This window comes from Enoplosus armatus, chromosome 7, assembly GCF_043641665.1.
Source record: "Enoplosus armatus isolate fEnoArm2 chromosome 7, fEnoArm2.hap1, whole genome shotgun sequence".
Lineage (NCBI taxonomy): Eukaryota > Metazoa > Chordata > Actinopteri > Centrarchiformes > Enoplosidae > Enoplosus > Enoplosus armatus.
In genome coordinates this window covers 767,527-792,907 of record NC_092186.1, presented here as the reverse complement: position 1 = coordinate 792,907, position 25,381 = coordinate 767,527, and the positions used below count along the sequence as shown (strand labels likewise).

The window sequence follows — 25,381 nt, the reverse complement described above, 5'->3', positions numbered from 1 at the left end:
CTACAGAGGATACTCATCGTCTTTATATTCGACTTCTTCTCGACCTATCACTACTTTTACAGCAACACAGTTAAGCGGATATTAACACGTTATAAAGACTTCCAGAGGATAACTTCCATAAGGACACGTGTCCATCGACTCAACGGCCAACCATCATTGGATCAAATCTTTTTGTTTCTTGACAGGAAATACTCAACAGCAAACAGTGTCTGAATCTAGTAGCAAACACAAATATAATGTCATCGCATTAACAGAGTTCATCTACGCTGACAGTTTATAGCATTATAGGTCTTTGCGGCACTTGAATACAGATGGCTAGTAATGCTCTCGTCGGGCTTTAGAAAGTATTTTACCGCTGAACAACAACATCATTGTCCTCCAGCGTACACAATGTTAACAGGTGTGTATACAGTCAGTGAATATATTGGCATGCTGTCAGGGAGCAACACAGAGATGCTTTTGCCCACCGGGAAGCTTTGAAGATTTTGTATATCTGCATGTTATTTACAATACTGATAAAGACAAAGAGTATAGGAGAGTGTGAAGTTACTCAGGATCAGCTGATAGTTTGGAAAATGACAGTAGCTGCGATAATATTTTCTGCAGCAGTGATGGAACTAGAGTCCAGTAGGTCTCGGGGTGAACAGGTGTGATAAATCATCCCCTAAAATTAATCATTGGAGTGCTTAGTGTACTCATTTAATGCCCACAAGTAGGGTTGGACGATTTGACAAAATCTACTGTGGGAGATTATAAATTGTAAATTTGCCATACCGTTTATACTGAGATAGCAATCCCATAATATTTCTGTTTAAATACCTTGATTCCTCAGGTATTTAACTTTCTGAATTAGCCACAAACGGACATTCCTGTCTTGTTTGTTGTGTTCCACTAACAGATACTTCATTATTTTTACAGAAATGTACTATATCACAATGCATATCAATTTTGTAACATCAAAATCATATGTATGCTGATAGATTTGATCTATATAGCCCACTCCAAACCCTCAAGCTAGTAGTTCATAGTTAATCAGTTCCCTCAAATGTATTTTTTGTGTCCTCAAAATACTAACTCGTGTTTTGAAACAACTTAATTTTTACCTCAGCTAAATGTTTTGCTTTATTAATTTAACTATTCATTTGAAGACATGTTTTATCAAAAATGTTCCCCCAAGACCAGTGGGCTCCGTATATGTAACAGGAAAGGCTAACAGTGTATCATATTCAGTCGAGTGTTGAGGCAAAGGCCCAAAGCGTTGATGTACTGTATGTAAAAAAGACTTGACATGTCAATGTATCTGTGTCCTTTGTGAGAGTCTATCAACAGTCCGCCACAGTTTGTACCTTTTCAGGTAAAAGTCCAGCTGAGTTATCCTTCAAAAGTTTGCATAATATTGTTCTTTTATCGATTCTGTCCAGGAGACCAATGGTGATTTATGTGCTGAAATCAAGTTCATTGTCTTTTGCTTTGTGTTTTCACTACATTTCTACCAGGCAACGATTATTCTACAAATACAAAAAAAGTACAAAACGATGCACTTCGATTTCTCGTGAGATTTTTCTCCCAAATGCATCTCTAAAAGTTATTGATGGTCTGTTCATGTCAGACCTGTCTCAATGCATACATCCAACCCTTTGTGAATGGTAGATGGAGCTGTCATCAATTGTTCAGAGAGAAAAACTTGAATGCAGTGAATGGGGAAAGTAAAGGGTCAATACCCGAGGTATAGGGACCAGCACACTCTAGTCTGTCCACCTGAGTGCTGAGTTTCATTCAGGAACACAGTAGTCATCCATGTCGTCAGTGTTGTCCTCTAAATGTCCTACGACTCACTTTTCCCCCCTGACTTCTCATTGATTGTGGCTGCTTGGCTCTGTGTGTCTTGTAAGCAGCAGGAAATGGGGCTGGGGGTGTAATTAAATGGAGTGACTCGGGCGGCCTTGCTGGGGGATCCTTGGCGGAAATGGACAACTCCACCCATGTGGCTGTCTGACGTTCCTGTGGCGACGGTGCTGTGGCTCCTAAGGGAGTTGTCTGTATCTCCATCCTGGAGGTTACTCCCAGAGGTGGCACTAATCTTTCTGAGTAGCGCTAGTCGTGCTACTTCCTCTGAGATCACCGGAGCTATTTCGACTGTTGGAGAGGTGCTCGAGTTGGTCTTGCTTGAAAAATCTTCTGTCTGGACTGTTGCGTCACTTGTCTTGCGAGATGCAAGTAGAATTGTTGGCAGTTTTCCTGGAAGAGCTGGTGGCTTTGGCTTTTCCTCGTCAGGAGAAGGCACCAGAGGTAATGCATTGGCTGGCAGAGTGCTTTTCAAGATCTGAGGTACATCTTCATCCCTGATCCTCCTCCAGGTGACTCTGTCATTTAGCCGAGATGCAGATCTCTGCCCCTTCTTCTTAGTATCATCCTCGCTCTTTGCTCTTCCACTCGAATCAGATGATGAAGAGCGGAGGGAAGAACGGCTGGTCACGCGGCTCAGTATGTTTATGCTTGGTGATGAGGCGTGACGTTTAAAGGTATCTTTGTCTTGTTGCTGCCTAGCTCCAGACACTCTGCCAGGCCTGTTTCGCTGAGCCACCCTGCAGGGGCTTTCAGAGCTAGTTCTCCTGCCTGGGCGTCTTGCAGATAGGTCCCTTTCACTGGAGGTCGCTCTCGAGAGGGTTGCAGTCTGCTTCTGAAGGCCACGGTCTGGCCTCTGGACTTGTTGTGTTTGTTCTGGACTTTTTACTTGCACCCTTCTCTGGGTTTGCACAGCTGCCTTAAGTTCCTGACAGCGTGATGAGCAAAGGAAGACAGCTGAAGCTCCAGGAACTGCTCTGTGGGGGGATCCATTCTGAGATCCAGGCATGTTGCGTGCAGAGCCATCACGTCTCAGTACAGTTTTTGATTCCTTAATGAAAGTCAGCTGTCTCAAGAATCCACTGCGATCAGACTCACCACCACTTGAATGGACAGAAGTCATCCTGACCAGTTCAAATCGATTAGAGGGTGGCACCCTTTTCCCATTGACCTGATTGGTTTGTCTGCCTGTCACCAAAGGTGACAGAGGTCTGGGCCTGACTGAATTTTGCATAAAAGGGATTCGGACAGGGGACTTCTGAGTTTTAGGTGGTGGGGATTTTTCATTTTGATTCACAACAGGAGAGCGTCCCTTTCTTTCAGGGGGGCTACTAGCTGGCAGGCTACTAGCTGATGAGGCATTCTTTTTCTGTATGGGTTTATTTGTCTGAGTCGGGGATGTTATCTTCTTCTGCGACTGTTTGGATGGTGTAGAGCTTTGCGATGATCCAGAGGATGAACTTTTTGGTATCCTTGGAGGGGGAGTAGAGCTCCTCTTTGGCAAAGACAGTTCAGTGTCCTGGGGGTGGCCTAATCGGTGTAGGCTCTTTGATCTATGCTGAGCAAGGTTTGGGTTCTTTGGAGCATCGGTCTTGGTTGGTACTTTTCTAGGAGGAGGTCTTTGTGATGGAGCTGTCTCTTTTTTCGGTGTATAGATCACTGTCCTGCCTCTGAAAACTACTGGTAAGTTTGGAACTGGCTTGCGCTGAGCAAAGTCTAGAGGTTTATTCGCCTTTTTGTCTTTAGCAAACTTCCTTTCTTTGGGTGTAAAGCTGGACGTTGATATGAATGACAGAACTGATTCAGTCTCTTCAGAGGATGGCTCTTGAGACTTTGATGCTTGCAGCCCAGTGACAACACAATTAGCACCTTCTTGTATGGCTCTCCATTCAACACTATTGAGGTCTGAATCTTTATCCCATGCTGTATCGTCACTATCCATTTCCTCATCCATGTTCCACCCATCAGAGGCCTTTAGTTTTTGTTTTTGAGTATTTTCTGCTTTCTTCTTCCTGGCAGCAAGCTTTCTCCTCTGCTTGGGCATGGCAGATGTTATGCATTTCTGAAGGAGATCATCCTCTGAATCCATGCTGACAGAGCTTGGTGAGCTTGGCTCTTCATATTGGCTGTGGATGGTCATAGGCTTTGTTTGTTGCACCATATTCAATGTTTTGTTGTGTCTGTTTTTGTACCATATTTGCTGGGCTTTTGATTTATGATCCTCAAACTCTGCATCACTCAATGAACTAAGAGAGGAGCTGAGTGAGTAACATGCCAGGGAGTCATCCTTTATCAGATTCTGTTTTATCCTGTGAAACCCTCTGGACTTTCCTTGGGAATTATCAATCCTGCCAATATTTGTCATACTCCGGGAGAGAGTATTTCTACTTGCTTCCCTGATCTGTTTTCTACTTGCTCGTTTCATTGCTTCCTCTTTTTCATTTTCGTCATCATAGAAGCCGTTACTGTCCTCTGAAGAATGTGTCATTTGTCGAAAGATTGTGTTTCCTTTTTGAGATCCTACGTTAAGGTTACCTTCTGTGTTTTTCTTTATGACAGGCAGTTCCAGTTTCCTGACTGGGCCTTGACCTTGCCTCTTCTTTTGTTGGTTAGGAGACTGATCACGATTTCTTTGGCTTGCCACTCTATCGGCTACCTCTTTGCTTTGCATCAGCACCCTCTGGGTGGGTATGACATGTTTGGTTGTTCGGTTAATTTGTATCTCAGGTGGGTAGTTCATCCTGTTGGGTTTGTGGAAGTGTGAGAATATCCTCAAGTCTTCGATCCTCTTTGCCTCATCATCGAGCAATTCCTGTTTGTTCATACTTTTAGCTGTGCAGTCTTTAGCCCCCCTCTCCTTAACTGGGTACTGAAGTGTTTCATCACTTAGCGATGTTGTGCTGGAGAAGTTGACAGGCGTCCCTTCCGCAGAATCAGTGAAGGATGAGTCATCAAATTTTAAGTCCTTTTGTGGAATGACAATTCTCCTCCCAGTACACATTTGGGTTTTGCCATTGGGGAGCATCATGTACACTGGTAAATGTATCGGTTTTCGGATCTGGGAATTGAGAATATGAGGAGGAATGGTGGTCATCAGGGAAGGTCTTACTTTTCTGAACTTGGAGGGCATTGCTGAGTTGATGCATTCCTTTAAGATTTCTATGTCATCGTCTGAGTTACCCTCACTATATCTCTCCCCGTGGTCGAGTCCTTGCTCATCCTCATCAGGAAAAGGAAGGTTTTTGTCATTTTGCTGGAGTAGGGGGGTCAATTTCAACTCCACATCTTTCTGTATGTAGTGCTCGTGAAGAGGCAGAGCACTTAAGCTCGAAGCACAAGAGAAGTTCTCAGTGGGCTTTTCCACAGTGAAGTAGATCATGGTGTCCAGGTCAGGAGGAAGGTTAAACCTCTCCTTGGAGTCTGCGATCTCCATGAACTTTCGCAGGCTGCTTTCCCACTGGCCGGCTATTCCTGTGGCCTGTGTTTCTGGTCCATTTGACTCAACGCAACATGGAGTTTTACTTCGACTAGGAGGCATGGTTTGCCCTGGGCTGTCAGGAAGATCACTAGGGCTTATTGTTCCATCAATCATCTCACTGCATGGGTCACTTTGGATTGAGCTGGCAATAGAGGGAGACTCAAAGCTGCCTAGTGAACTGACTGAGCTACAGCGACTCATTACCAGGGGTGTCTCGTGGATGTAGTTCTCAGATGAACTGGAAGGAGATCTGTCTTCAAGTATGGCTGGTGAAGCTCCTCTAAGGAACACCTTTTCCCTTTTAGCAGAACAGGGGATCTCAATGGGATTGGTCTCTTTGCTGGGGAAGGTTTTTGAGTCAGTCATCAGTAGTTGGCTGTCACTCAGATCCTCCAATGTTTCATCCTCTTCAGCTCTCTTCACCACTTGTTCATCCTCCACTTCAATAATTTCTAATGACGAGTCACTCTCCAGCTCATTTTCACTTTGTCCATCTAGTGCTCCGTCGCCAGAAGAGAGGGAGGAAAGTGAACTGCAGCGGGAGAAGCAAATCGGGGTGTTCTCCACAGAGTACTTCTGGACCGTCTCCATCGTCCCGATGGTTGGGCTTCTGATGGATGTCATTGGAGAAAATTTTGTAATACTCCCCCCAGTCATCACAGTAGGTACCCATGCTTGCCTCCTCATTGCTTGGGCAGCCTGGACATTGATGGCCGTCTTTGCTACACCAAATTTGGCCACACTCTGAATGAGCGGGACCTGTTGATAAGAAGGAGAAAGTTTAATTGAAGTCATGCTGACATCAGAGGAGAATTTAGTGGATGCACTGACAGGTGTTTGTACAGCTTGATCCTGGTTCTTTTCTGCATCTGTGCAGCTGAACTCTAGAGCTTTCACATCATTGTTGTCCACAGAATCTCTCTCAGGAATATCTTGCTGGTTAGTCTCATTCAGAACAGAAGGTCCTACATTAAGGTAATCTTGATGAGCCACCTTGAGATCAAGCTGGTTGGGTCGTTGTTGCATCATTAGAGTTCTTGGAGAAGGTCGCATCTGGTCTTTGCTGCCACAGTAGCCATCACTGGTGCTTCCACTGTTTAGGCTGTCTGTTGATACACTTGTATGGGCAGTTTTGAGGCGCAAGAGAGCGTGTGCTCTACTGAGGCGTTCTCTGTGGGCCAAACTGCTAGTATCGGAGAGACGACAGGGGGAACATGATTTCGCCCGGGCTTCATTTAGTTCGTCCAGTCCGTAAGGCCAGTCTGCCAGGTGGTCCTCAGAACTGAGACTAAAACTGTCCTCCGAGGATGTGTGCATAGTGATGTCCTCCACTAACCTGTCGATCTTGGCCACTGTGTTGGTGATCTTTTTTGCAAGCTTCTCTGCAGCAGCAGACACCACATCGTCAGGAGGTGCATGTCTCTTCTCGACCATCTGAGGTGGGTCTATGTCTCTCTCGGGTTCACTGTCCCTCTTACGTGGCTGATTTTGCAGGAAGTTAGAGTTGGTAAGGAACATGGACAGCATAGAGAAGTTCCCAGTGTCCAGGCTACTGGAGACATTGGGGGCCTCATCATCATCAAAACAACCAGAATCGGATGCATAATCCTTCGCCAGACTCTCAATGTGCCGTAGAGGCTTGTTGAGGGTCAGGTGTTTGGGGCTCTGTTTCTCAAGGGTATCAAAAGTCTCCGCTAGGTGTTTTGCATCCAGCTCTGCCTCTAGAGCCTTCTGTTTCCTCATGTAGAGTGAGGGCATGCAGGAGCCAGGGGATACAACAGCAGCATCCTTATATTTCAGGGGTCGATTGGTGAGGAGGTTCCTTAAAGCTGCAGCGCTGCCCATGGCTATCATCTTGTGCTTGGAGTGGATAAGGTTGCGCAGCATGCTAACTGCCCCAAAGTCCCAAAGCAGTTCCTGGTCTTTTGGACTTCGAGCAGAAAGGTTCCACAGAGTCCCGCAGGCGTTGCTCACTATGGTCAGGCTGTGGGAGCGCAGGTGCTGCAGCAGAGTGTGGAGGCAGTTGTGGTCCCTGAGGATTTGCCTGTGAAGAAAGAAAGCCAAAGACATGAATCTTTTTCCTACGTCCAGGAGAAGCAAATTATTGTTAAAGGACCATGCTTGCTTTAGTTTAGTTATCTAATTGTCGACATCATATCTGCTTTTGTTATTGTCAACATTACTTGCTAGTTACATCGTAATGTAGTGGTATGTGCAGGTTGATTAGAACATTCTGTACTGAATTACTTATTAAACAATAATGTAACTGACAAGAATCTCATCGGACAGTATCTCAATTGAATTCTCTACAAATTGATTTCAATACAGTACAGAGATAAATGGAAGCCAATGGCTGCATGGAAGGGAACCTTTGTTGTGATCTGTGAAATGATCAGCAGTAATGGTTTATTTGTAATAAATTGGCTAAAAAATACAAAACCCCTTTAACTAGAGTCTTTTAAATTTCAAAATGCACAATGTTTTAACTTTTATTGGGTCACAAGGTTATTAAAAACTGTAATGGAAGTGACTTTGACTTAAATGTGATCGTTTATATTTGACTCTAAGAATAACAAAATCTTGTGTCTGACTAGCTGTTTCTGGAGTTTTCTGGAGTTTTTTTTGTCAAACTATTTACAATGTCAATGTGAGTTTTCATTCGCGCTCAAAAAGGATGACATTTCTTTACTAATGTGTGTTTGAGTCTCAGGAACCTACCTGTAGTCTTCTCGTGTGGCGACCAGACTCGAAACATTACGAAGGATCCCGCCGCCGCTCTCGATGATGGCGAGCGAGTTGGTCTGACATCGGTACGTCAGCGTGCTGACCAGGAAGCCCAGAGCTCCGTCCACCGAACAGATCGCCACCTTGTTGTCGATGCTGTGCGCCGACAGATTCCACAGAGCGCTCAGAAGACTCTTCAAGGTCGACTCCTGGAAAACCAGCAAAAAAGGTTTTGTTTAGGCTCATTTACAAACACACAGAAAATACACAAATTACAAATCATGACTGAAAATATTGAGAGAGAAACAGGACAGAGCAGAGAAGACTCATACTCAGCTTTGACCATGATGTTGTTAATGATGCCATACTCTGTGTGGGTTGGTTTGTTTTCTGTTACCTTTGTGGCCTGCAGGGCGCAGGTCATCAGGGCAGACACACAGCCGATGTCTCTGAGGACTCTCTTGCTGCTGATGTCGGCCCTCCAGGACAGATTCCTCAGGATGCTGGAGACCACCTGGTGAAGCTCCTCGCTGTCTGAGGCCAGCTGGGCCACCAGAGCCTGAAGGCAGCTCTTCTTTGAGCACAGAGTGGCCTACAGGAGGACGAGGTGGAGGTCAGACAGACAGGACCGTGTTAGTTTGGAGAATTCGTTTTTCAGAGCCGTTTCATATAAACTCTACATCTAAAATGACACAAACAGACAAACTAAGGCGATATTAATGCTACCACCAAAGCTAACAACATGCTAATGCTAACTCCAACTAACTCCAAGGTTAATAACATTTTAATGCTAACACTGTAGCTAACACTGTGGCAATCTTACCACCAAGGTTAACAACATGATAACACTCTACTGCTAACACAGCTAACAATATGCTAATGCTAACACCAATGCTAACAAACAAAAAGGTTGGGAATCATCATGTTTTAGAAGTTCAGCTTTGGTGCTTGATGTAAATAACTTTAAAGGAACGTCACACTTTACAAGAATAACGTCTCTTTATTCACTGTCCCTGTCCCTGTCCCTGTCCCCGCTCTGGCTGCCAAACATTACAGCCTACTGATGCAGGATTGTTAAAACCACAACAGCGTCATGCTTCTCTGTACCTTGTTGACGACGTCTCCAAAGGTGAGGTTGGTCACAGCCATCCCTGCGTAGCGGCGCAGTGCCATGTTGATGGGGTCATTCTGCATGCCGTACATTTCCTGGTCCAGGTGGATTAGATCAGCCACCACATGCAGACCGCCTGGAAGAAAACACTAAACTCTCAGCAAAATGTGTCACTGATGTTGAGAAAACCGAAAGACTTGTATGTGTTTCGCAAACCTAATTCGTTCATGGCGCGCCGGTACTCCTCTTCAAAGGAAAGCTTCATGATGGCGCATATGGCCTGACAGATCTGAGGGTCCACCGGTTCAGGAATGTCTGCAGAGAAGACAACACAGAATAGAATACAAGGCAAAGTTTTGGTGGAAGTTCATTCACAATAAATCTACTCAATGAAATATGATATGTGCCTATATGTTGTACTGGTACAACACACATTGCACTGTACCAAAAACAAATTCTTCCTACTCTGGTTATTGATTAGTCAAGTTCCCTTTAAATCTGGACGACCCCACCGGTGAGGGAAATCATTATTGGTTTTGGTTCCTTGGGGTTTGCTTAAGCTTAGAAGGAACCTGAGGGACTGGTGATTTTAGTTCCTTCAGGTTTAGAGGGAACCTGACTCACCAGTGAGCCCACTGAAGTGAAGGGTAGTGAATGATGATCATTTTCTTATTGCAAAGATTAAAACCAAGTGAAGTGGCACGTCAGTAGAGCTGGACTGCCTGGACTCAGGACTTGGCAAAGATTCAGTGCATCAAGGTTTAGAGAACTTGAGAGACTCACCGGTGATTTTGGTTCCTCCGGGTGAGGGTGTCCCTGCGTGACTCTCGATCCAGTCCCAGCCGCTGTCACAGTAGGTCCGGATCTGCTCCAGCATGTGGAGCACCCTCATCTCCCGGCGGGCCTGGCCCTCGTCCTGTTGGGAGTAGATGATGTTGTGGAGGGCGGCACTGGCTCTGGATTTGGCCTCTCGGCTGCAGCCTGTCGTCGTACCACCCGCCGCCATCTCCCCGGGTCCGCCGCCGGCACCCGGAGCTTCGTGCAGGATCTGGACCAGCAGGGGGACGCAGCCGAACTTTCTCATGGCGATGCAGCTGTCCTGAGAGCTGGACAGAGCCAGCAGAGTCCGAGACATCTCTTCCTTATCTCTGTTAGCGAGCATGGAGAGCAGCCAGAATACCATCTCCACCTGAAGAGAGGGGGAGGTCAACTGTTGACAGGTGTCTGCTGAGATGTTATGTTAATATCTTTATTATTATTATTGGTACTAGTTGTAGTAAATACACTGGTTTTCTTTCCGGTCGACATTTCCTTGAAAATCAACTTGCAGAGACTTAAAACTTGACTGTGGAAATAATAGTTTGATAAAATACGATGATAAAAGTTATTTAGTCAAAGTTATGTTATTACTTAAATAAACTTGCAGCAGCCGTGTTGCTAACCACTGAGCCACAAATATCAAAACAATTATCTTAAAATATGGAATTTTCTTGTTTAAAACTCTTTTACATCAAATGTAAGAAGAAGTTGATGTAATAAAACAATTCAGTGAGGGAAGTTTTTTCATACAGTACTTTTGATTTAAATACTGCAGCTCCCTAAAAACATGGTTTTCCTTTATGTGTGCATAAACAATAATAATAATAATAATAATAATAATAATTTCCTTTTCAAATATTATGCAAAACAAACTTTGGATTAGGACAACAAAACATATGGGCTGTAATTCATGTTCTATATACGTATATTAAGTAATTTGAGCTTATGAATCATGTCTCTGGTGCAGTGATGTGTCACCTTGCTGCCTCCATCTGCATGAGCTTCTGTTCCTGCTGCAGCAGCTGATGACGTGTTGTTCTCTGGTTCTCCAGCAGGGGGCTTCTCCGCTCCGGACAACTGCGCACACACACACACACACACACACACACACACACACACACACACACACACACACACACACACACACACACACACACACACACACACACACACACAGAGGAAGAAGACGACGTGAGGAGGAGGAGGAGGAGGATCCAGTTATATTAGAAGCACAAACACTGACCATTCCACACTGAGGTGTATCTCACTGTGATATAAATAATTATTATTGTTATCTTCATTATTATGTCATCATAAATGATGATGATGTGTTGTATTAGTGTTGGCACAGTGTTGTATTTCAGCAGGTCTCGTCTGTTTTCTTCTTATTGTTGATGTGACTGGAGTTTCATCATGAATGTACTGTGAGATGAGGAGGCGTGAGGCCTTTTTTAGTCATTGTTCTTTATTTTTGGATATAAAATGATATGAGCTGTGATAGAAGACAACATTAGAGTTTTGATCTCAGAATATAATAAAGTTACAGATCCCAGTTTAATGTTGACTGAATGATCCTGTCAGTGCAGCAGGTGTGGCCGGTCCTTTGTGTGCAGAGGAAGGACAGACGAGCAGAGAGGACGCAGACGGATGATAAACACTTTGACTTGATCCTTTGAACTCATTTCTCCTGCTGAAAGACTGCTGACTGTTTACTTACTTATTCATTATGATTACTTATTATTACTTTTAGCGAGGTCAGGGCTGACTGGAGCACAAAGTGCAATACTAATGTTTTGGATCTTAAGACATTTTATGTATAAATATGTATCTGCCCCCATATTGTTTTTACTGTATTTCAGCTTTTTACTTTCAAGACTTTACATTTGAAATAATTCACTTCTAGTTTACTACATTTTTAGAATCTTACAGTTGATCCATCTATCTATGGATGTGTGTGTGTGTGCTGTATACTGCAGCTTATATATTTATGCTTAAAGCTGATTTAATAAACCAAACTACTTGAATTTATGTTGAATATATTGTGGCTTTATTTTGACATATTTGGGCTACTTTATGTATTTATTAGTATTAATTGGTTAATCATTCTTCATTTCTTTTGTATGTTGTGTTCTCGTTTTTAACGATTACTTTTTGTTTCTTATTTGAAGAAATCAACATTTAGGTTGATCTCTTCTCCATCAACGTTCATTTCACTGCACACACACACACACACACACACACACACACACACACACACACACACACACACACACACACACACACACACACACACACACACACACACACACACACACACAGCCCTCTTTGTCTGCATACAGTCTTTGGTGCACACACACACACATCACACCCTGAGGCGTTGCCATGGTGACGGGATGGATAAAAGGGGGGATGAAAGCTTTGATACGACTCTCTGAGGATTTCAGTCTGTGAATCCAAATGAAGCTGTGTGTGAGTGTGTGAGTGTGAGTGTGTATTTGTGTGTATTTTCCTCCCGTTTCACAAAGGAACCCTGAGTATTTGTCTTCTTCCTGTGTGTCTGACAGTCTGAATCTGTGGCTCTGATCCAAACCTCCTCCATTAAACACAACCGGCTGCACACATGACGACAAAATGGACGCCGGCGAGAGGAGACGCAGCCGAGGATGAAACTGATCAACTCGTTCTCTCTGCTGACAATCCCACAAAGACTCATCAGTGTCTGAAATCTACGTACTGTGTACTGTGTACTGTGTAATGTACTGTAGAGAAAGAACTGAGTGTACAGGAAGCAGTATTACAGCTCTGGTGACTGAGCCCTAAAGAGGTCTAAATTCAGCCATATTACACCAGAATCAGGAACATGAATAAGTGAATAATTCTATTTCCGTGTTTGGTCGTTTACATGAATCATCCCTCATGGCAATATTCAGACACATTCATAAACAGCAAATCCTGTATTCTCATAAACCCACCAGCATCTAACAGCACAGCATACTGGCTACATATATAATGTCATTTAAATAAAGACGTGTGAACTGAAACATAAATGTATAGTCTGTAATCGACACAAAGTGTGAGGCCTTAAGTTATTTCTCAAGCTTTAGAAATCGATTCAGAAAACACTAAAACATGAAGCTCCGTCGTCACTTCTGATCAAATCTGAACTTTTTGAACAACAAATCATGATTTCAAGGACAGACTGGAATAAATGAGTCTGATTCTGGGTGCTGACACTGGTCCAAGTGAAGCCCAGGTCTAATTATCTTTGGGTCTATTTTGGACCAGGTCTGACTCAGTCCCTCTTTGACCCAGTCTGTTTGACCTTCACTTGAAATACCTCTTAATCAGCAGTTCTGTCTGCAGAAGAGAAACAGTCTCCAGTGTGAATCATCCGGAATATGTCGTGTTTCAACACTGTGAGCAGCACAAACTAGAGCAGAAACCTGAAAACCTGGACCCATGAAACCAGAACTACCTGCAGGGACAGAGACGATGTGTGTTCTTTAATGAGGTCATGAAGAATCAGACAGTCAGAGATGTTTTCATCTCTCCGCTGCCTCCTTGTTATTCTCGGAGGGAAGCCGAGCAGAGAAAGGACGAATCGACTCGCCCTCTTTATCTCAGACACACTCGCTCCGTGCCAACCCTGCAGCCTGGCAACAGCCAATCACAGCACAGCTCAGAGATGGGTGAAAAGACCTGGTTTCTCTGCATAGCAACGAGCCGAAGCTGAGACGGAGGCGGAGGAGGAGGAGGAGGAGGAGGAGGAGGAGTCCTCTACTGAAGCAGAACCTTCATGTAAAGAACCCTGAAGAATACAGGACACCATATAGATGAAGTCTCCTGTCTGTCTGTCTGTCTGTCTGTCTGTCTGTCTGTCTGTCTGTCTCAGTGGTGGATAAAAGTACTCAGATCTTCTACTGCAGTAAAAGTAGTAATGCAAGTCCTGCACTCAAAATTTAAATGCACTGCAGTATTATCAGCAAAATATACTTAAAGTACCAAAATTATGCAGACTGGCCCATTTCAGAATATATATTATATTATTGATTATAATTATTGATGCATGAATGTGTTCATGTTACTTCCACCAGTCCATCCACTCTGATTAACTATATAACTATATATATATATATATATATATATATATATATATATATTTAAACAGCAGAAGTCACATCAGGGTGGAGTTCCCCCCGGCTCTGTCCTCGGCCCTCTGTTTGTGCAGTTTAAATGCTTGATGCAGATCTTTGTTTTGACGAAGTCAATATTTTCCAGTCGTAATCTTTATTTTAATGTATGTTTTCAATGAATAAATTCACATTGTTTTATGTTGTTTTGAAGTGCAATATGGTATAAATACATTTAGTTTTATTATATTTTTTAAAAGAAAATGTTTATCAGTGAAATAATTTTTTTCATGTTTCATTGTGGTTTGAAGGTCAAAGGTCACTTTCCGTTCAGCCCAATAAATAATTAATGAGCACAGCTCAGATGATTTATTATTCATAAAGTCAGACCTCGCCCCTCCCCTCCTCAACTAATCAGCACGACGAAAATCCCTACTGACTGATTTAACAGTTTCAGTTGTTTCACATTTTATTCAACGGATCTGTTTTAACAGTGCGGAGAGAGTTACACTGTCCCAGATTAACAAACGGTAATTTCACCAGAAGTAAACATCTCATGAATATTAATGAGTTTCAGCAGCTTATTAAGCACAAACAAACACTGAATCTGCTGTCAATCATCCAGCTCCTCCTCCACACGTTTAGTTTATCTGCAGCTCCACGGAGCCTGTTAGCCTCTTTCAGCTCCTAGTTTTGGTTTTGCGGCACACTTCCTGGTTCAGAAGCCACTGAACTCGAGCTGCTCAGCTGCAGACAGACTCAGTCAGAGACCAGCTGCTGAACATAGTGCAGCGTTCAGCAGCTGAAGAGACAGATGTTCCCCTCAGGAGGTGGAGGAGACCAAACACAGAGCTAACAGAGAGAGAAGACTGGACTTCATCCATCAGGAGACACAAACATGACTCTGCTCTGTATATTTATATATACATATGTAACTAGACATGTACACTCTTTCACTACATTTATTCCTGAACTTTAGAACCTTAATTTTATAAGAAAATTGTAGTTAAATTATATAAATACAGTGAAGAAAAGTTGCTCAGTGACCCTGAAAAACCCTAAAACCAAACATTAAGCAAATTATATTTAAACTGAACCGTGACACTCAACAACAGTGTGCCAAGAATTCTTGTTATGATAAATATTGCTGCTGTCACTTTTTGTATGATGATTTGTGTTTTTAAAGGAATAACTACAGTTTATATAAACTGGATTTAACTGCTGTGAGAAGACATGAAACTCTAATTTAATACTAGTCCTAGTTCTAATTTTGAACCTAAAACTTGAACTAACCCTTCAAAGAAGTGATGAGCAGCTGAACGCTCACTCTGGAGGATTTTCCCTCAGCTTTCTTTCACCCACACAGAAACTACTGCACTCATCAGCCAATCATCAGTCAGAGTGAAATATGGAGACAAACTGGTCGAACCAGAAAACATGTTCAGCTGAATGAGACGAAGACGTCCTTCTTAAACACAGAGAGAGAGTCGGAGATTACAGCCACAACACCCCGAGCGTTCAGACTGAGAACACTGAGCTGGAGTTTTGGTTTTTGAAGTGACTTTGTTGTGTTTTCACAGGAAGAGTCGGACACAAACATGCAGACTGAAGCAGCTGTAAGTATCTGACTGAGACGCCCTGACTGAAACAGAAGAACTGAGAAGTGTAGAGACAAACATCAACGTTACACCTGAGAGTTGTGATATTTGACCAATATTGAAGTCATTAATCAAATGTTTTTTTAAAAAGGTCACATTGCATTGTGGGAAGTGATGTGACTTCTGCTGTTTAAATCTGATTAACTAAACTAGCAGCTCTGGTTGACTGTACTTAGACACAGTGAAGCTTTGAGCTAAAGGCTAACATCAGCATGTTAACATGCTCACAATGACAATGCTAACATGTTGAACCTAATTCATTTAACTGACATAAACAAACTAATAGTAGAAAAGAGACGAGAGAACGTCAAAGACATTTGAGCTCATATCAATTTTACAGAATGACGCAGCAAAATATCTCCACTCAAAGCCTAAAACAGACTAAACTGTGGCCAAATGACTCTGGTTTATCTTATTTATCAATGTTATTCATCAAACTCAACATTAACGTCAGAGGTCACCACTAACAATAAATTCAACAGATATTTCAGCTCCCCTTTGTGGCTGTGAATGAAAGAGACTTGCTACAGAAATAAAATAAAATGTTATTTCTAGACAAAACATTTGTCAATGTACAATCAATACGTATTACTAATTCTACTGAATTCCACATTTATCTGATAACACAGGTGCTCTCCGAAGTCTCCAACAATAAAACGATTCACTGCATCTAAAAAGGACTCCCAGAAGATTAAGTAAAGAAGTTCAAAAAACAACAAAACTCAGCTGAAACAAGTTTCATGGGACAAAAGAGTCTAAAAACAGATAGAAAATGAGTCTCGTTGAGGGACCTTCACAAGAAAATGACCCAGAAGACGAAAAGGACAAAAATATGAGAATGAAAGACTCTCTCAAGACAAATCAGAGGGATAAAATGAGCATAAGCCCGCTGAGTCTTCTCAAAGAAGACTTCAGCCAGTTTAAGGAAGAAGTGTTGAAAGTGTTCAAGGACAAAGACACAAAGACGGAGCATGAGGACTGCCCATCGAGCCAGGCAGAAAATAAACCTGCCAGCAGTGTGCTCAGTCTCCTGAAAGAGGACTTTAGCCAGCTCAAAGAAGACGTGAACAGGGTCTTCGCCAGCAGCTCGTCCAAGGACAAAGAGACAAAGTCTGCAGATCCCAAAACGAGCCAGTCAGCAGAGAAGACCATCAAGCCTCTGAGCTTTCTTAAAGGGGACTTCTCTAACGTCTTCAGGATCGGCCTTTCAAAGGAGAGAGACAACAAGGGGGTCACTGTGAAGGAAGACTCATCTAACACCTTGAAGATAAAAGTCTCGAAAGCTGAAAGGACTGATGAGCCCTTTAACCCTTTGAGTCTGTTCAGAAGAGACCAGAAACTTTTACGGACTTCTCAAACAGCAGAGAACAGTCAGGGAGGTAAAAACACATTTTCAGAAAGGGGCGAAGAACAAATGGACGATGGTTTTAGAGGAAACCTCTCAGAGGACAACAAAGAGACAGTCGACGTCGAGAAAATCAACAACAATGTGAAAGATAGGATGAATGAAGTGGAGAACAGTGAAATGGATAGATCTGTCGCTGAGGAGAAAAGTGAAGCGACAAGTCTCTCTGAAACACAACAAAGTGAGGAGATGATTCCTACGTCACAGGCAGGTAGGCTCCATCATTGTCACTCTACAACTAAAGATTTATGGGGGAGCACGTAACTTGTTAGATTTCAGAAACAATCAAAATCTTTGAATCCAGATTATCACATAAACCGTTTTCCACTGCGTAGAACAACTTTACGTCACAGCATCAGGTACAACTCCTGAGCTCTTGTGTAAATCTGGGTTCAAAAAGACATGAAAGATAAGAATCAAGTCTTGGTGTAGCTTCTGTTCCTCTACTTTGATATTATTCAGCAGCGTGTTCCTGCGGTTTACTGTCCATATTCAAAGATGATAGAGTATTCACTACAGACCTGGATATTATAATTTGAACCTTTCATGATTTTAAAGTTAAACGATTTTATACCATTCAAAAAACGAGTGGGTCCACTCATAAAACATTGCTCCATAATGCTATTAGTGTTAGTATTACCTTTAAGCTTAAACATGCTGTAGTTGCCATGCACAGATATTGTCGAAATAAATAATGATTTTCAAAACACTGTTCTGTTCAGTAACAGTGCAGAATTGTGCAATATCAATGTTTTTGTCTGGCTTGTGTTTAAACAGACGTGGCTATGTCTGAAAACTTTGCCCCATTATTTTACAGTGTGTTACATGTGTCATACTGTATATTAACTCTACAGCCGAGCAGAGATGTGAGAGTGACAACTCCTGTGTGGTGTCAGCAGAAGACAAGAGGATAAAGGAAGAAGAAGAAGAAGAAGAAGAAGAAGAAGAGAAACCATCACAAACTCTTCCCTGGGAGTCTCTGTCCTCTGGGATCAATCTCTTTAGTCTGAGAGGCCCAAACAAAGACAACACCAGGTGAGTCGAACCACAGGAAGACACTGTGTTTACAGTAAAATCTAAAAGTAAAATGGTAAATGTTATACGTTACATGTCATGTGTAGTTGTATGATGTTGTGGATATTTCTGCTCTTGCAGCAATCAACCAGGAGGAGACATGTCGTCGGTGAAAAAATGTAAGTTTACGGATTTCTTCTGCATTTCGTCCGTCTGTGCCTATAATAAACTTTACAGTATCATCTGCATAGAGGTATAACATTCACTAACATAGTAGGAGGGTTTGGGGCGGAACGCTACAGGAAAACAGAGTCATTGTGGTTACTAATAAGGACAGTAGGACAGAACTGCAGCCAACCCCTGGAAGTAGCTGTACATGGGTTTAGTATTACCTCCTGAGCAGAGCCCTTAACCTGGGCACCCCAGAGCAGCAAATCTTCAAATTTAAAAAGCAGGAACCAGAGAATATTTTGAGTTTACACGGGAGAAATTACTTCAACTATCTTCAAATAGCAAAATTAATTGCAGAATCAACTCATTTTGTTCCTTGTTTTGTCCCTAAGTTGCCTGCTATTTGACCTTTGACCCAAACACTGCCAACTCAGAGCTGCATCTGACCGACTGCAACAGGAAGGCAACTCGAGTGTGGTCAGACCATCGACCCTCGGACCACCCTGACCGGTTTGAGCGCTGTCCTCAGGTCCTGTGCAGGGAGGGGTTGCTGGACTCTGTGTACTGGGAGGTGGTGTGGAGCAGCGGGGCCGACATCGGCATCACCTATAACAGCATCTCCAGAGACGGAGACACAGGGAGCTGTCTGCTGGGACACAACAAGCAGTCCTGGAGTCTGGAGTGTTCGGAGGAAAGCTACACACCGTGCCACAATAACAAGAGGTTCAGGTCCTCCTCACCCCAACCCTTCACCCACAGAGTTGGGGTTTACCTGGACTGGTTTGCAGGCTCTCTGTCCTTCTACTGCATCTCTCAGGACACCATGGTCCACCTTCACACCTTCAACTCCACCTTCACTGAGCCTATGTACCCGGGTTTCTGGATCTGGGCCTATGATGGCTCAGTGTCACTGAATCAGGTGAAGTTAGACTGGGAACAACTGCTGCAGTGAACTGATGAAAGCAGGTTGAGACTCAGGGGTGGCGGTGGAGGGTCTCCGTGGTGGAGCAAAGGATAAACTGACTGTCATCACCAGATGACCGAGACTGGGACAGACCCTGTCCAACTGAATCAGACTGGAACAGACCCGGACCCGGTCCAAATGACCCAGACTGGAACAGACCCGGTCCAACTGAATCAGACTGGAACAGACCCGGACCCGGTCCAAATGACCCAGACTGGAACAGACCCTGTCCAACTGAATCAGACTGGAACAGAGCCGGACCCGGTCCAAATGACCCAAACTGGAACTGACCCGGTCCAACTTGGTCCCATCAGTTGTCACTCTCAAATCACATTCATCACTTCCACTGTCCTAATGTCTGTCCCTGTCCTCAGCTGATGTAACGCACATCTATAAGTCCACCTTCAGATCTAAACAAGTCCAAGATACCTCTGAAACTAAAAGACTGAATTTGCAACAGCCTTGTTTTAGTACCGGATCAGTTCTGTCTCTGAAACATTTATGAACCTGCTTTAATAAAAACTGCCAACAGAGTCAGTCTGAGAGATATTTACTGTCTGCTGTGTGTTATTGTGTATGTCTGACCTGTAGCTGGCTCTCCTGACTCCCTCGGGCCTCCTGCAGCTCTTTCTCCAGCTGCTCCAGACGTGCAACACGCACCTGCAACACACACACACACACACACACACACACAGTTCAGACTCGTCCAGATGTGTTCAGTTTCCATCAACCAGATGTCTGTCGTATTCCATCAACAACAATTCAACAATGTACGTTACTAAAATGAATCTATGTTGTTTGGATTTTTAATCTGTTTTGACATTTGATGAAATAATCTGCTGCGGCTGACGGTGTGAATGACTGTCCAATCAGCAGCCTCCGTCTCACCTGTGTCCTCTGAACGATCTCGTCGCTGGTCCCGAAGCGCTCCTCCATCACAGATTGAACCTGCTGGGCTTCAAACTCCAGCTGCTGCCGGATCAGATCCATCTGCAGAGAAAACTACAACACAAGCACACAGAGGTCAGGGGTCACAGAGGTCACAGACTTCAGGACAGATCTGAGACACGATTAACTCTTCATCTGATACTCAGATACAAACAGCCACACTCTGCAGGACAAGGCCTGCATTTTAACTGGTTACTGTAATGTGATCACAGTGGTGGAAAGTGACAGTACCTTTAAGAAAGTACATTTACTCACTACTTAAGTACAAGTTTGAGGTACTTGTTCTTTACTTGAGTATTACCATTCTATGCTTTTACTGCACTACATTTGTTTGATAATAATAATAAATAAGTGTAGTGGAGTGAAGTATAGTTATACACACTAATGCACTGTGGGCAGTGGTGGAAAGTGTGTGTGTGTGTGTGTGTGTGTGTGTGTTGTCACCGTGTCGATGCGAGGCAGCTGAGCCAGTCTCTGTGACAGCGCCTCCAGCTGGCTGAAGTACCAGCAGCGCTCCCTCTCCTCCCGGTCGATCTCACCCAGCAGGAGGTTCCTGCAGACGGACACACACATCAGATACTAGTTACTGTGGTTACTGTGGTTACTGTGGTTACTATGGTTACTATTATTTTCCTCTCTCGAGTGGCACCAGAGAAGCTCATGAGGATTTATCCTCTGGAGAACATGACTCTCTACAGCTCACTCTGGACCAACATCAACACCCCCTCTAGGAGAACCAAAGGAATCAGCTGACCTCTCCTTGTATAGCTCCTCCAGGGGGTGATCGCTCGGTCGTCCATCCGCCCCACTAATCACAGCTGTTTTGGGCGGGGCTCCGTCCAGGAAGTGATGCGGCAGCATGGCGGCGGCAGCCTCCCACCCGGACGCTGCGCTCAGTCGGGACGACGCTCTGAGCGGACTCCTGGCTCTGCTCGCCGCCGCCGAGGAGGAGGAGCAGGAGGAAGGAGGCAGGGCCAGACGATCATCTAGCTCCGCCCCTCCGGCAACACCTGTTAGCCCCGCCCCTCCCAGACTGTCTGTCAGCAGCCTCAGGTTGTGAGGTTGGTGTTTGAGCTCGTAGTAGTTGGTGAGGTCCATGTGGAGCTCTGAGGGAGGAAGAGGATCAATAATCAATTCATCAAACAATCATCCATCGTTCCATTTATGTATGTATGTCTTCTTTCCTTCCCTCCTTCCCTCCTTTCCTTCCTTCCTTCCTTCCTTCTTCCTGTATTCTACAAACGCAGCTACTGTTAATCTCAATTGGAGTAAACTGAATTCCCGTCCAGACAAACCAATTCATATTAATTCGCTGTTTAATTTGATTGAGTCATAATGAGGCAGAGCCAGCAGCAGCCAATCAGGTTAGCTGATTGAGTCGATTCATTTCTCTGTGAATGCTGATTGGTCCCAGCGGACGCTGAGCTCACAGCCTCGGAGAGCAGCAGAGTGGAGTAGAATCCCCCTCATGTGTTGTTTCTACCCGTCAGACTTTTAAGGAACATTAAAACTGAAATCTTCTCATGTGACTCTGGAGAACCGAGTAAACACGAGGATCTAAACGTCAGACTGTAGTTTTCTGACAGATTCAGACCTTTGAGTTGGTGCAGCACGTCGCTCCTCCCGGACGAGGCCAGTGTTCCTGCCTCCTGCTCCAGTTTACTCTGCAGCTGCTTCAACACCTCCTGCATCAAAAGAGGAACAACGAGACGTTTACAGACAGGAATCCACAGGTGAGAACCACCACCCAGGTGTAGTGGAGGGGCCTCCTGGAGGAGGTGAACTGGTCCCAGGTGACGGGCCAGACTAATCGTGTTCAGACAGAATGTGAAAAAAATGTTCCATAAAGTCAATGGAACAAGTAGAGGAACCTCACAGGACCCCGGGAGACCAGGACCCCTCCTGCAGAAAGGCCTGTTCAGTTATAATTCTGTAGGTTTTATCCTCTTACATGATGTTGTAAATGTTCCGTCAGAGAATTCTCCACAATGTCAAGAATAAACTGTGATTTTGGTGAAAATCACTTGTTTTTACTTGGAGTCAACATCATTGTTTTGCATTAAAATAGTCATATTTAAACATGTTAAGGTTTTTAACTATAAATCATCAGAATCTGTCTTAAAAACCCAGCAGGTGTCATTTGTCTATTTGCAGAATGTAAACTCCACCTCAGGACGTTAAAAAGAGGACATGTCCTGAATGGCAGCTACAGCGCTTCCTCCGTTATACACTGCTGCGAACACATATGAAGATTAGCAGATTTAAACCTCCTCATTCCTGCTGTCTTACTCTTGTTTCAGCAACAATAAAATCCAACAACTCACCAGATCCAACATCCCACAGAACAGATTGAGTCGAGAGAGTACCGACATCAAAGACATAAATACAGATTCCACAGAAGATAAAATCCCACAAAACAGGTCAAATCCTCGAGCAGCAGATAAAATATCAGAAGAAGTTATTCCTTCACATCCAGACGAGCTGATTTTAATGCTGCAGACGGACGTTGGAGATAAAAACGGACTTTGTTTTTAATCAGATGTGTCCGTCGTCCACCTGCTGCAGGTGAATCACGTCCAGCTGCTGTCCGTGTTAGCATTAGTGTTAGCGTTAGCTCTCCTCTCTCGTCTGTTTGTGTGTCGGACGTCCTGATTCTGATAAAAACCAGCTGAGCCCAGTCTGATAATCCAGCTGCTCTCAGCATCTGGACACGTGAGAGAGTGTGTGTAGTCACATGCATGTGTACACGTACATGTGTGTTTATGTGTGTGCAGCTGATGGGATTTATGTCCAGCAGGATTTGGGTCTTAGCCTGATTTTACAGGTTTCTGTCTCTCTGTATATTCATTGATTATTTTCTCATAAATGTAATTGATTTTAGACATTTGAGGTTTTTATTTGAGACTTTAAATTTCCATTTTGAAGAAAAAGTGAGTTAAAATGTCTTTATGAAGAATGACAAATGATATATTTTTATTTTTTTCCCAGTGAGACAAAATTGTTGAATAGTTTTACAATTTAGTGTTTTGACCCAGTTTTGCATTTATTGTCAAAGAAATCAATTATGTCTGTGTTGGTGTTGATGGTGTTGGTGGTGTTGTGATGGTGTTGATGGTGTTGTGTTGGTGTTGATGGTGTTGGTGGTGTTGTGATGGTGTTGATGGTGTTGTGTTGGTGTTGATGGTGTTGGTGGTGTTGTGATGGTGTTGGTGGTGTTGTGCTGGTGTTGTGATGGTGTTGATGGTGTTGGTGGTGTTGTGATGGTGTTGATGGTGTTGTGTTGGTGTTGATGGTGTTGGTGGTGTTGTGACGGTGTTGATGGTGTTGTGTTGGTGTTGATGGTGTTGGTGGTGTTGTGACGGTGTTGATGGTGTTGTGTTGGTGTTGATGGTGTTGGTGGTGTTGTGATGGTGTTGATGGTGTAGGTGGTGTTGTGATGGTGTTGATGGTGTTGTGTTGGTGTTGTGATGGTGTTGTGTTGGTGGTGTTGTGGTGGTGTTGTGATGGTGTTGGTGGTGTTGGTGGTGTTGTGATGGTGTTGTTGGTGTTGATGGTGTTGATGGTGTTGTGTTGGTGTTGTGATGGTGTTGTGTTGGTGGTGTTGGTGGTGTTGTGGTGGCGTTGTTGGTGGTGTTGTGATGGTGTTGTTATTGGTGGTGTTGTGGTGGTGTTGTGGTGGTGTGTTGGTGTTGATGGTGTTGGTGGTGTTGTGATGGTGTTGATGGTATTGTGTTGGTGTTGATGGTGTTGGTGGTGTTGTGATGGTGTTGATGGTGTTGTGTTGGTGTTGGTGGTGTTGTGATGGTCTTGTTTGTGTATCCAGACTGACCTTCATGCCAGAGGTCTCCGTCTCTAGTTTGGACAGGTGGTTGGAGTTGTCCTCTAGCTCCCTCCTCAGGTGGGAGTTCTCCTTACGGAGCGCCTCCACCTGGTGGGCCAGCTGGTCGTAGGAAGCCACAGCGTTGGCCATCTTTACACTCTGCAGCGCCTCCTGCAGGAGCACAGAGGAGGAGGAGAGTTTTATCAGCCTACGCTGCTTCACATTCATACACTTTGACACTTTCACACATGATGGTGCAGCTTCAGAGACAAAAACCTGCGTCCACGAAGAAAAGAACTGCAGACAAACTACAACAAACTGTCGGCGACTGCAAACGCAAAATCTAAAAAACAGTGAAACAATCCATTCAGCTCATCTCACAGCAGCTGTTTGTTTGTCATCTGGTGTAGCTGCAGAGTTAGCACTCAGGCTAACCACCTTGGAATAATGCGTCAACAAGTTGGAATGACGGGTGTTTTTCCTGTTCTTCCCATTCTGCAGACATTTCATGAATGCACCATTAGGAACAATTCAATCACACCAACTAGAGACTCACTGAAGGGCACAAAGCACAAGCAACAAAACACTGAACTCAAACACGTTTCCAGAGGTGGTTTTATGTTTTATAGTTTTGGGGATTTTGCGTTATGGCTTCATTAGAGAGCTGACAGGAAACGAGGAGAGAGACAGAAGGTTCACAGCCAGACCTGAACCTCCTCCTCCTCCTCCTCCTCCTGGGCAGGGAGTCTGCTCACTGACAGTCAGTCCGTTAGATAACATGTTATCTAAGTTTCTCCTGCGGCTGTTTCCAGCCTCCACTCAGCTGATCCTGAATCAGTCTAATAACACATGACACTTTCCACTCGTTACGTTTTCATGTTTCTGTTTCTGTTTGAACTCAAACGGACTGAAGCTTCAAACTACACCCTTCATCCTTCTTCTTCATTCATCCGTCCGTCCTGTGAGCGCACAGCTTACAGAAATACAAACCATCAATAAATGAGTCTGTGTGACACAGTGAGGTCAGAGCTGCACATGCTCAGTGAGCTCTGCTCATGTCACTGAATCAGACTGTGACCTTCACTGCAGAGAGAAACCAACACGTGAAGCTGCTGTTTGTTTGTTTGTTTGTTTCAGACAGTAAATAAAAACTACTGGCTGCGTTTCTGTTGCTCTTCAGATGATTTTGTGTCGTCAGGTTTTTTCTGCTCAGTGCGGCAGATCTGAAGTCAGCAGGCGGTCGGTGCAGCAAATGTCACTGCTGCATTCATTATGAGGAGCTGACCCCCAGGGG

At 44.0% G+C, this 25,381-nt stretch overlaps 2 protein-coding genes across 2 annotated transcripts; one reads left to right on the top strand and one right to left on the bottom strand.

Annotated features, from left to right (window-relative positions):
- Positions 1 to 1,825: 1,825 nt before the first annotated feature.
- apc2 (APC regulator of WNT signaling pathway 2) lies at positions 1,826 to 24,252 on the bottom strand. The gene is made up of 13 exons (XM_070908340.1): positions 24,097 to 24,252; positions 21,862 to 21,952; positions 21,022 to 21,373; positions 20,712 to 20,820; positions 20,208 to 20,321; positions 19,905 to 19,979; positions 10,956 to 11,054; positions 9,942 to 10,347; positions 9,375 to 9,473; positions 9,155 to 9,294; positions 8,445 to 8,639; positions 8,042 to 8,256; positions 1,826 to 7,367 (listed from the first exon to the last, which is right to left on the bottom strand). Exons 1-13 carry the CDS (start codon positions 24,235 to 24,237, stop codon positions 1,826 to 1,828), a joined length of 7,578 nt encoding a protein of 2,525 aa, XP_070764441.1. The 5' UTR covers positions 24,238 to 24,252.
- Positions 16,640 to 19,856, top strand: LOC139287334 (tripartite motif-containing protein 14-like). Its single transcript, XM_070908313.1, has 4 exons — positions 16,640 to 17,381; positions 18,025 to 18,205; positions 18,326 to 18,363; positions 18,748 to 19,856. Exons 1-4 carry the CDS (start codon positions 16,640 to 16,642, stop codon positions 19,305 to 19,307), a joined length of 1,521 nt encoding a protein of 506 aa, XP_070764414.1. The 3' UTR covers positions 19,308 to 19,856.
- Positions 24,253 to 25,381: the final 1,129 nt, after the last annotated feature.

Coding starts and splice junctions, on each gene's coding strand:
- LOC139287334 (XM_070908313.1), top strand. CDS start 16,640: ATGAGCATAAGCCCGCTGAGTCTTCTCAAAGAAGACTTCAGCCAGTTT. Junction 17,382..18,024: donor GATTCCTACGTCACAGGCAG/GTAGGCTCCATC, acceptor TTAACTCTACAG/CCGAGCAGAGATGTGAGAGT. Junction 18,364..18,747: donor CATGTCGTCGGTGAAAAAAT/GTAAGTTTACGG, acceptor TTTGTCCCTAAG/TTGCCTGCTATTTGACCTTT.
- apc2 (XM_070908340.1), bottom strand. CDS start 24,237: ATGGCCAACGCTGTGGCTTCCTACGACCAGCTGGCCCACCAGGTGGAG. Junction 20,821..21,021: donor GAGGAGCTATACAAGGAGAG/GTCAGCTGATTC, acceptor GTCCGTCTGCAG/GAACCTCCTGCTGGGTGAGA. Junction 8,640..9,154: donor TTGGAGACGTCGTCAACAAG/GTACAGAGAAGC, acceptor GTCCTCCTGTAG/GCCACTCTGTGCTCAAAGAA.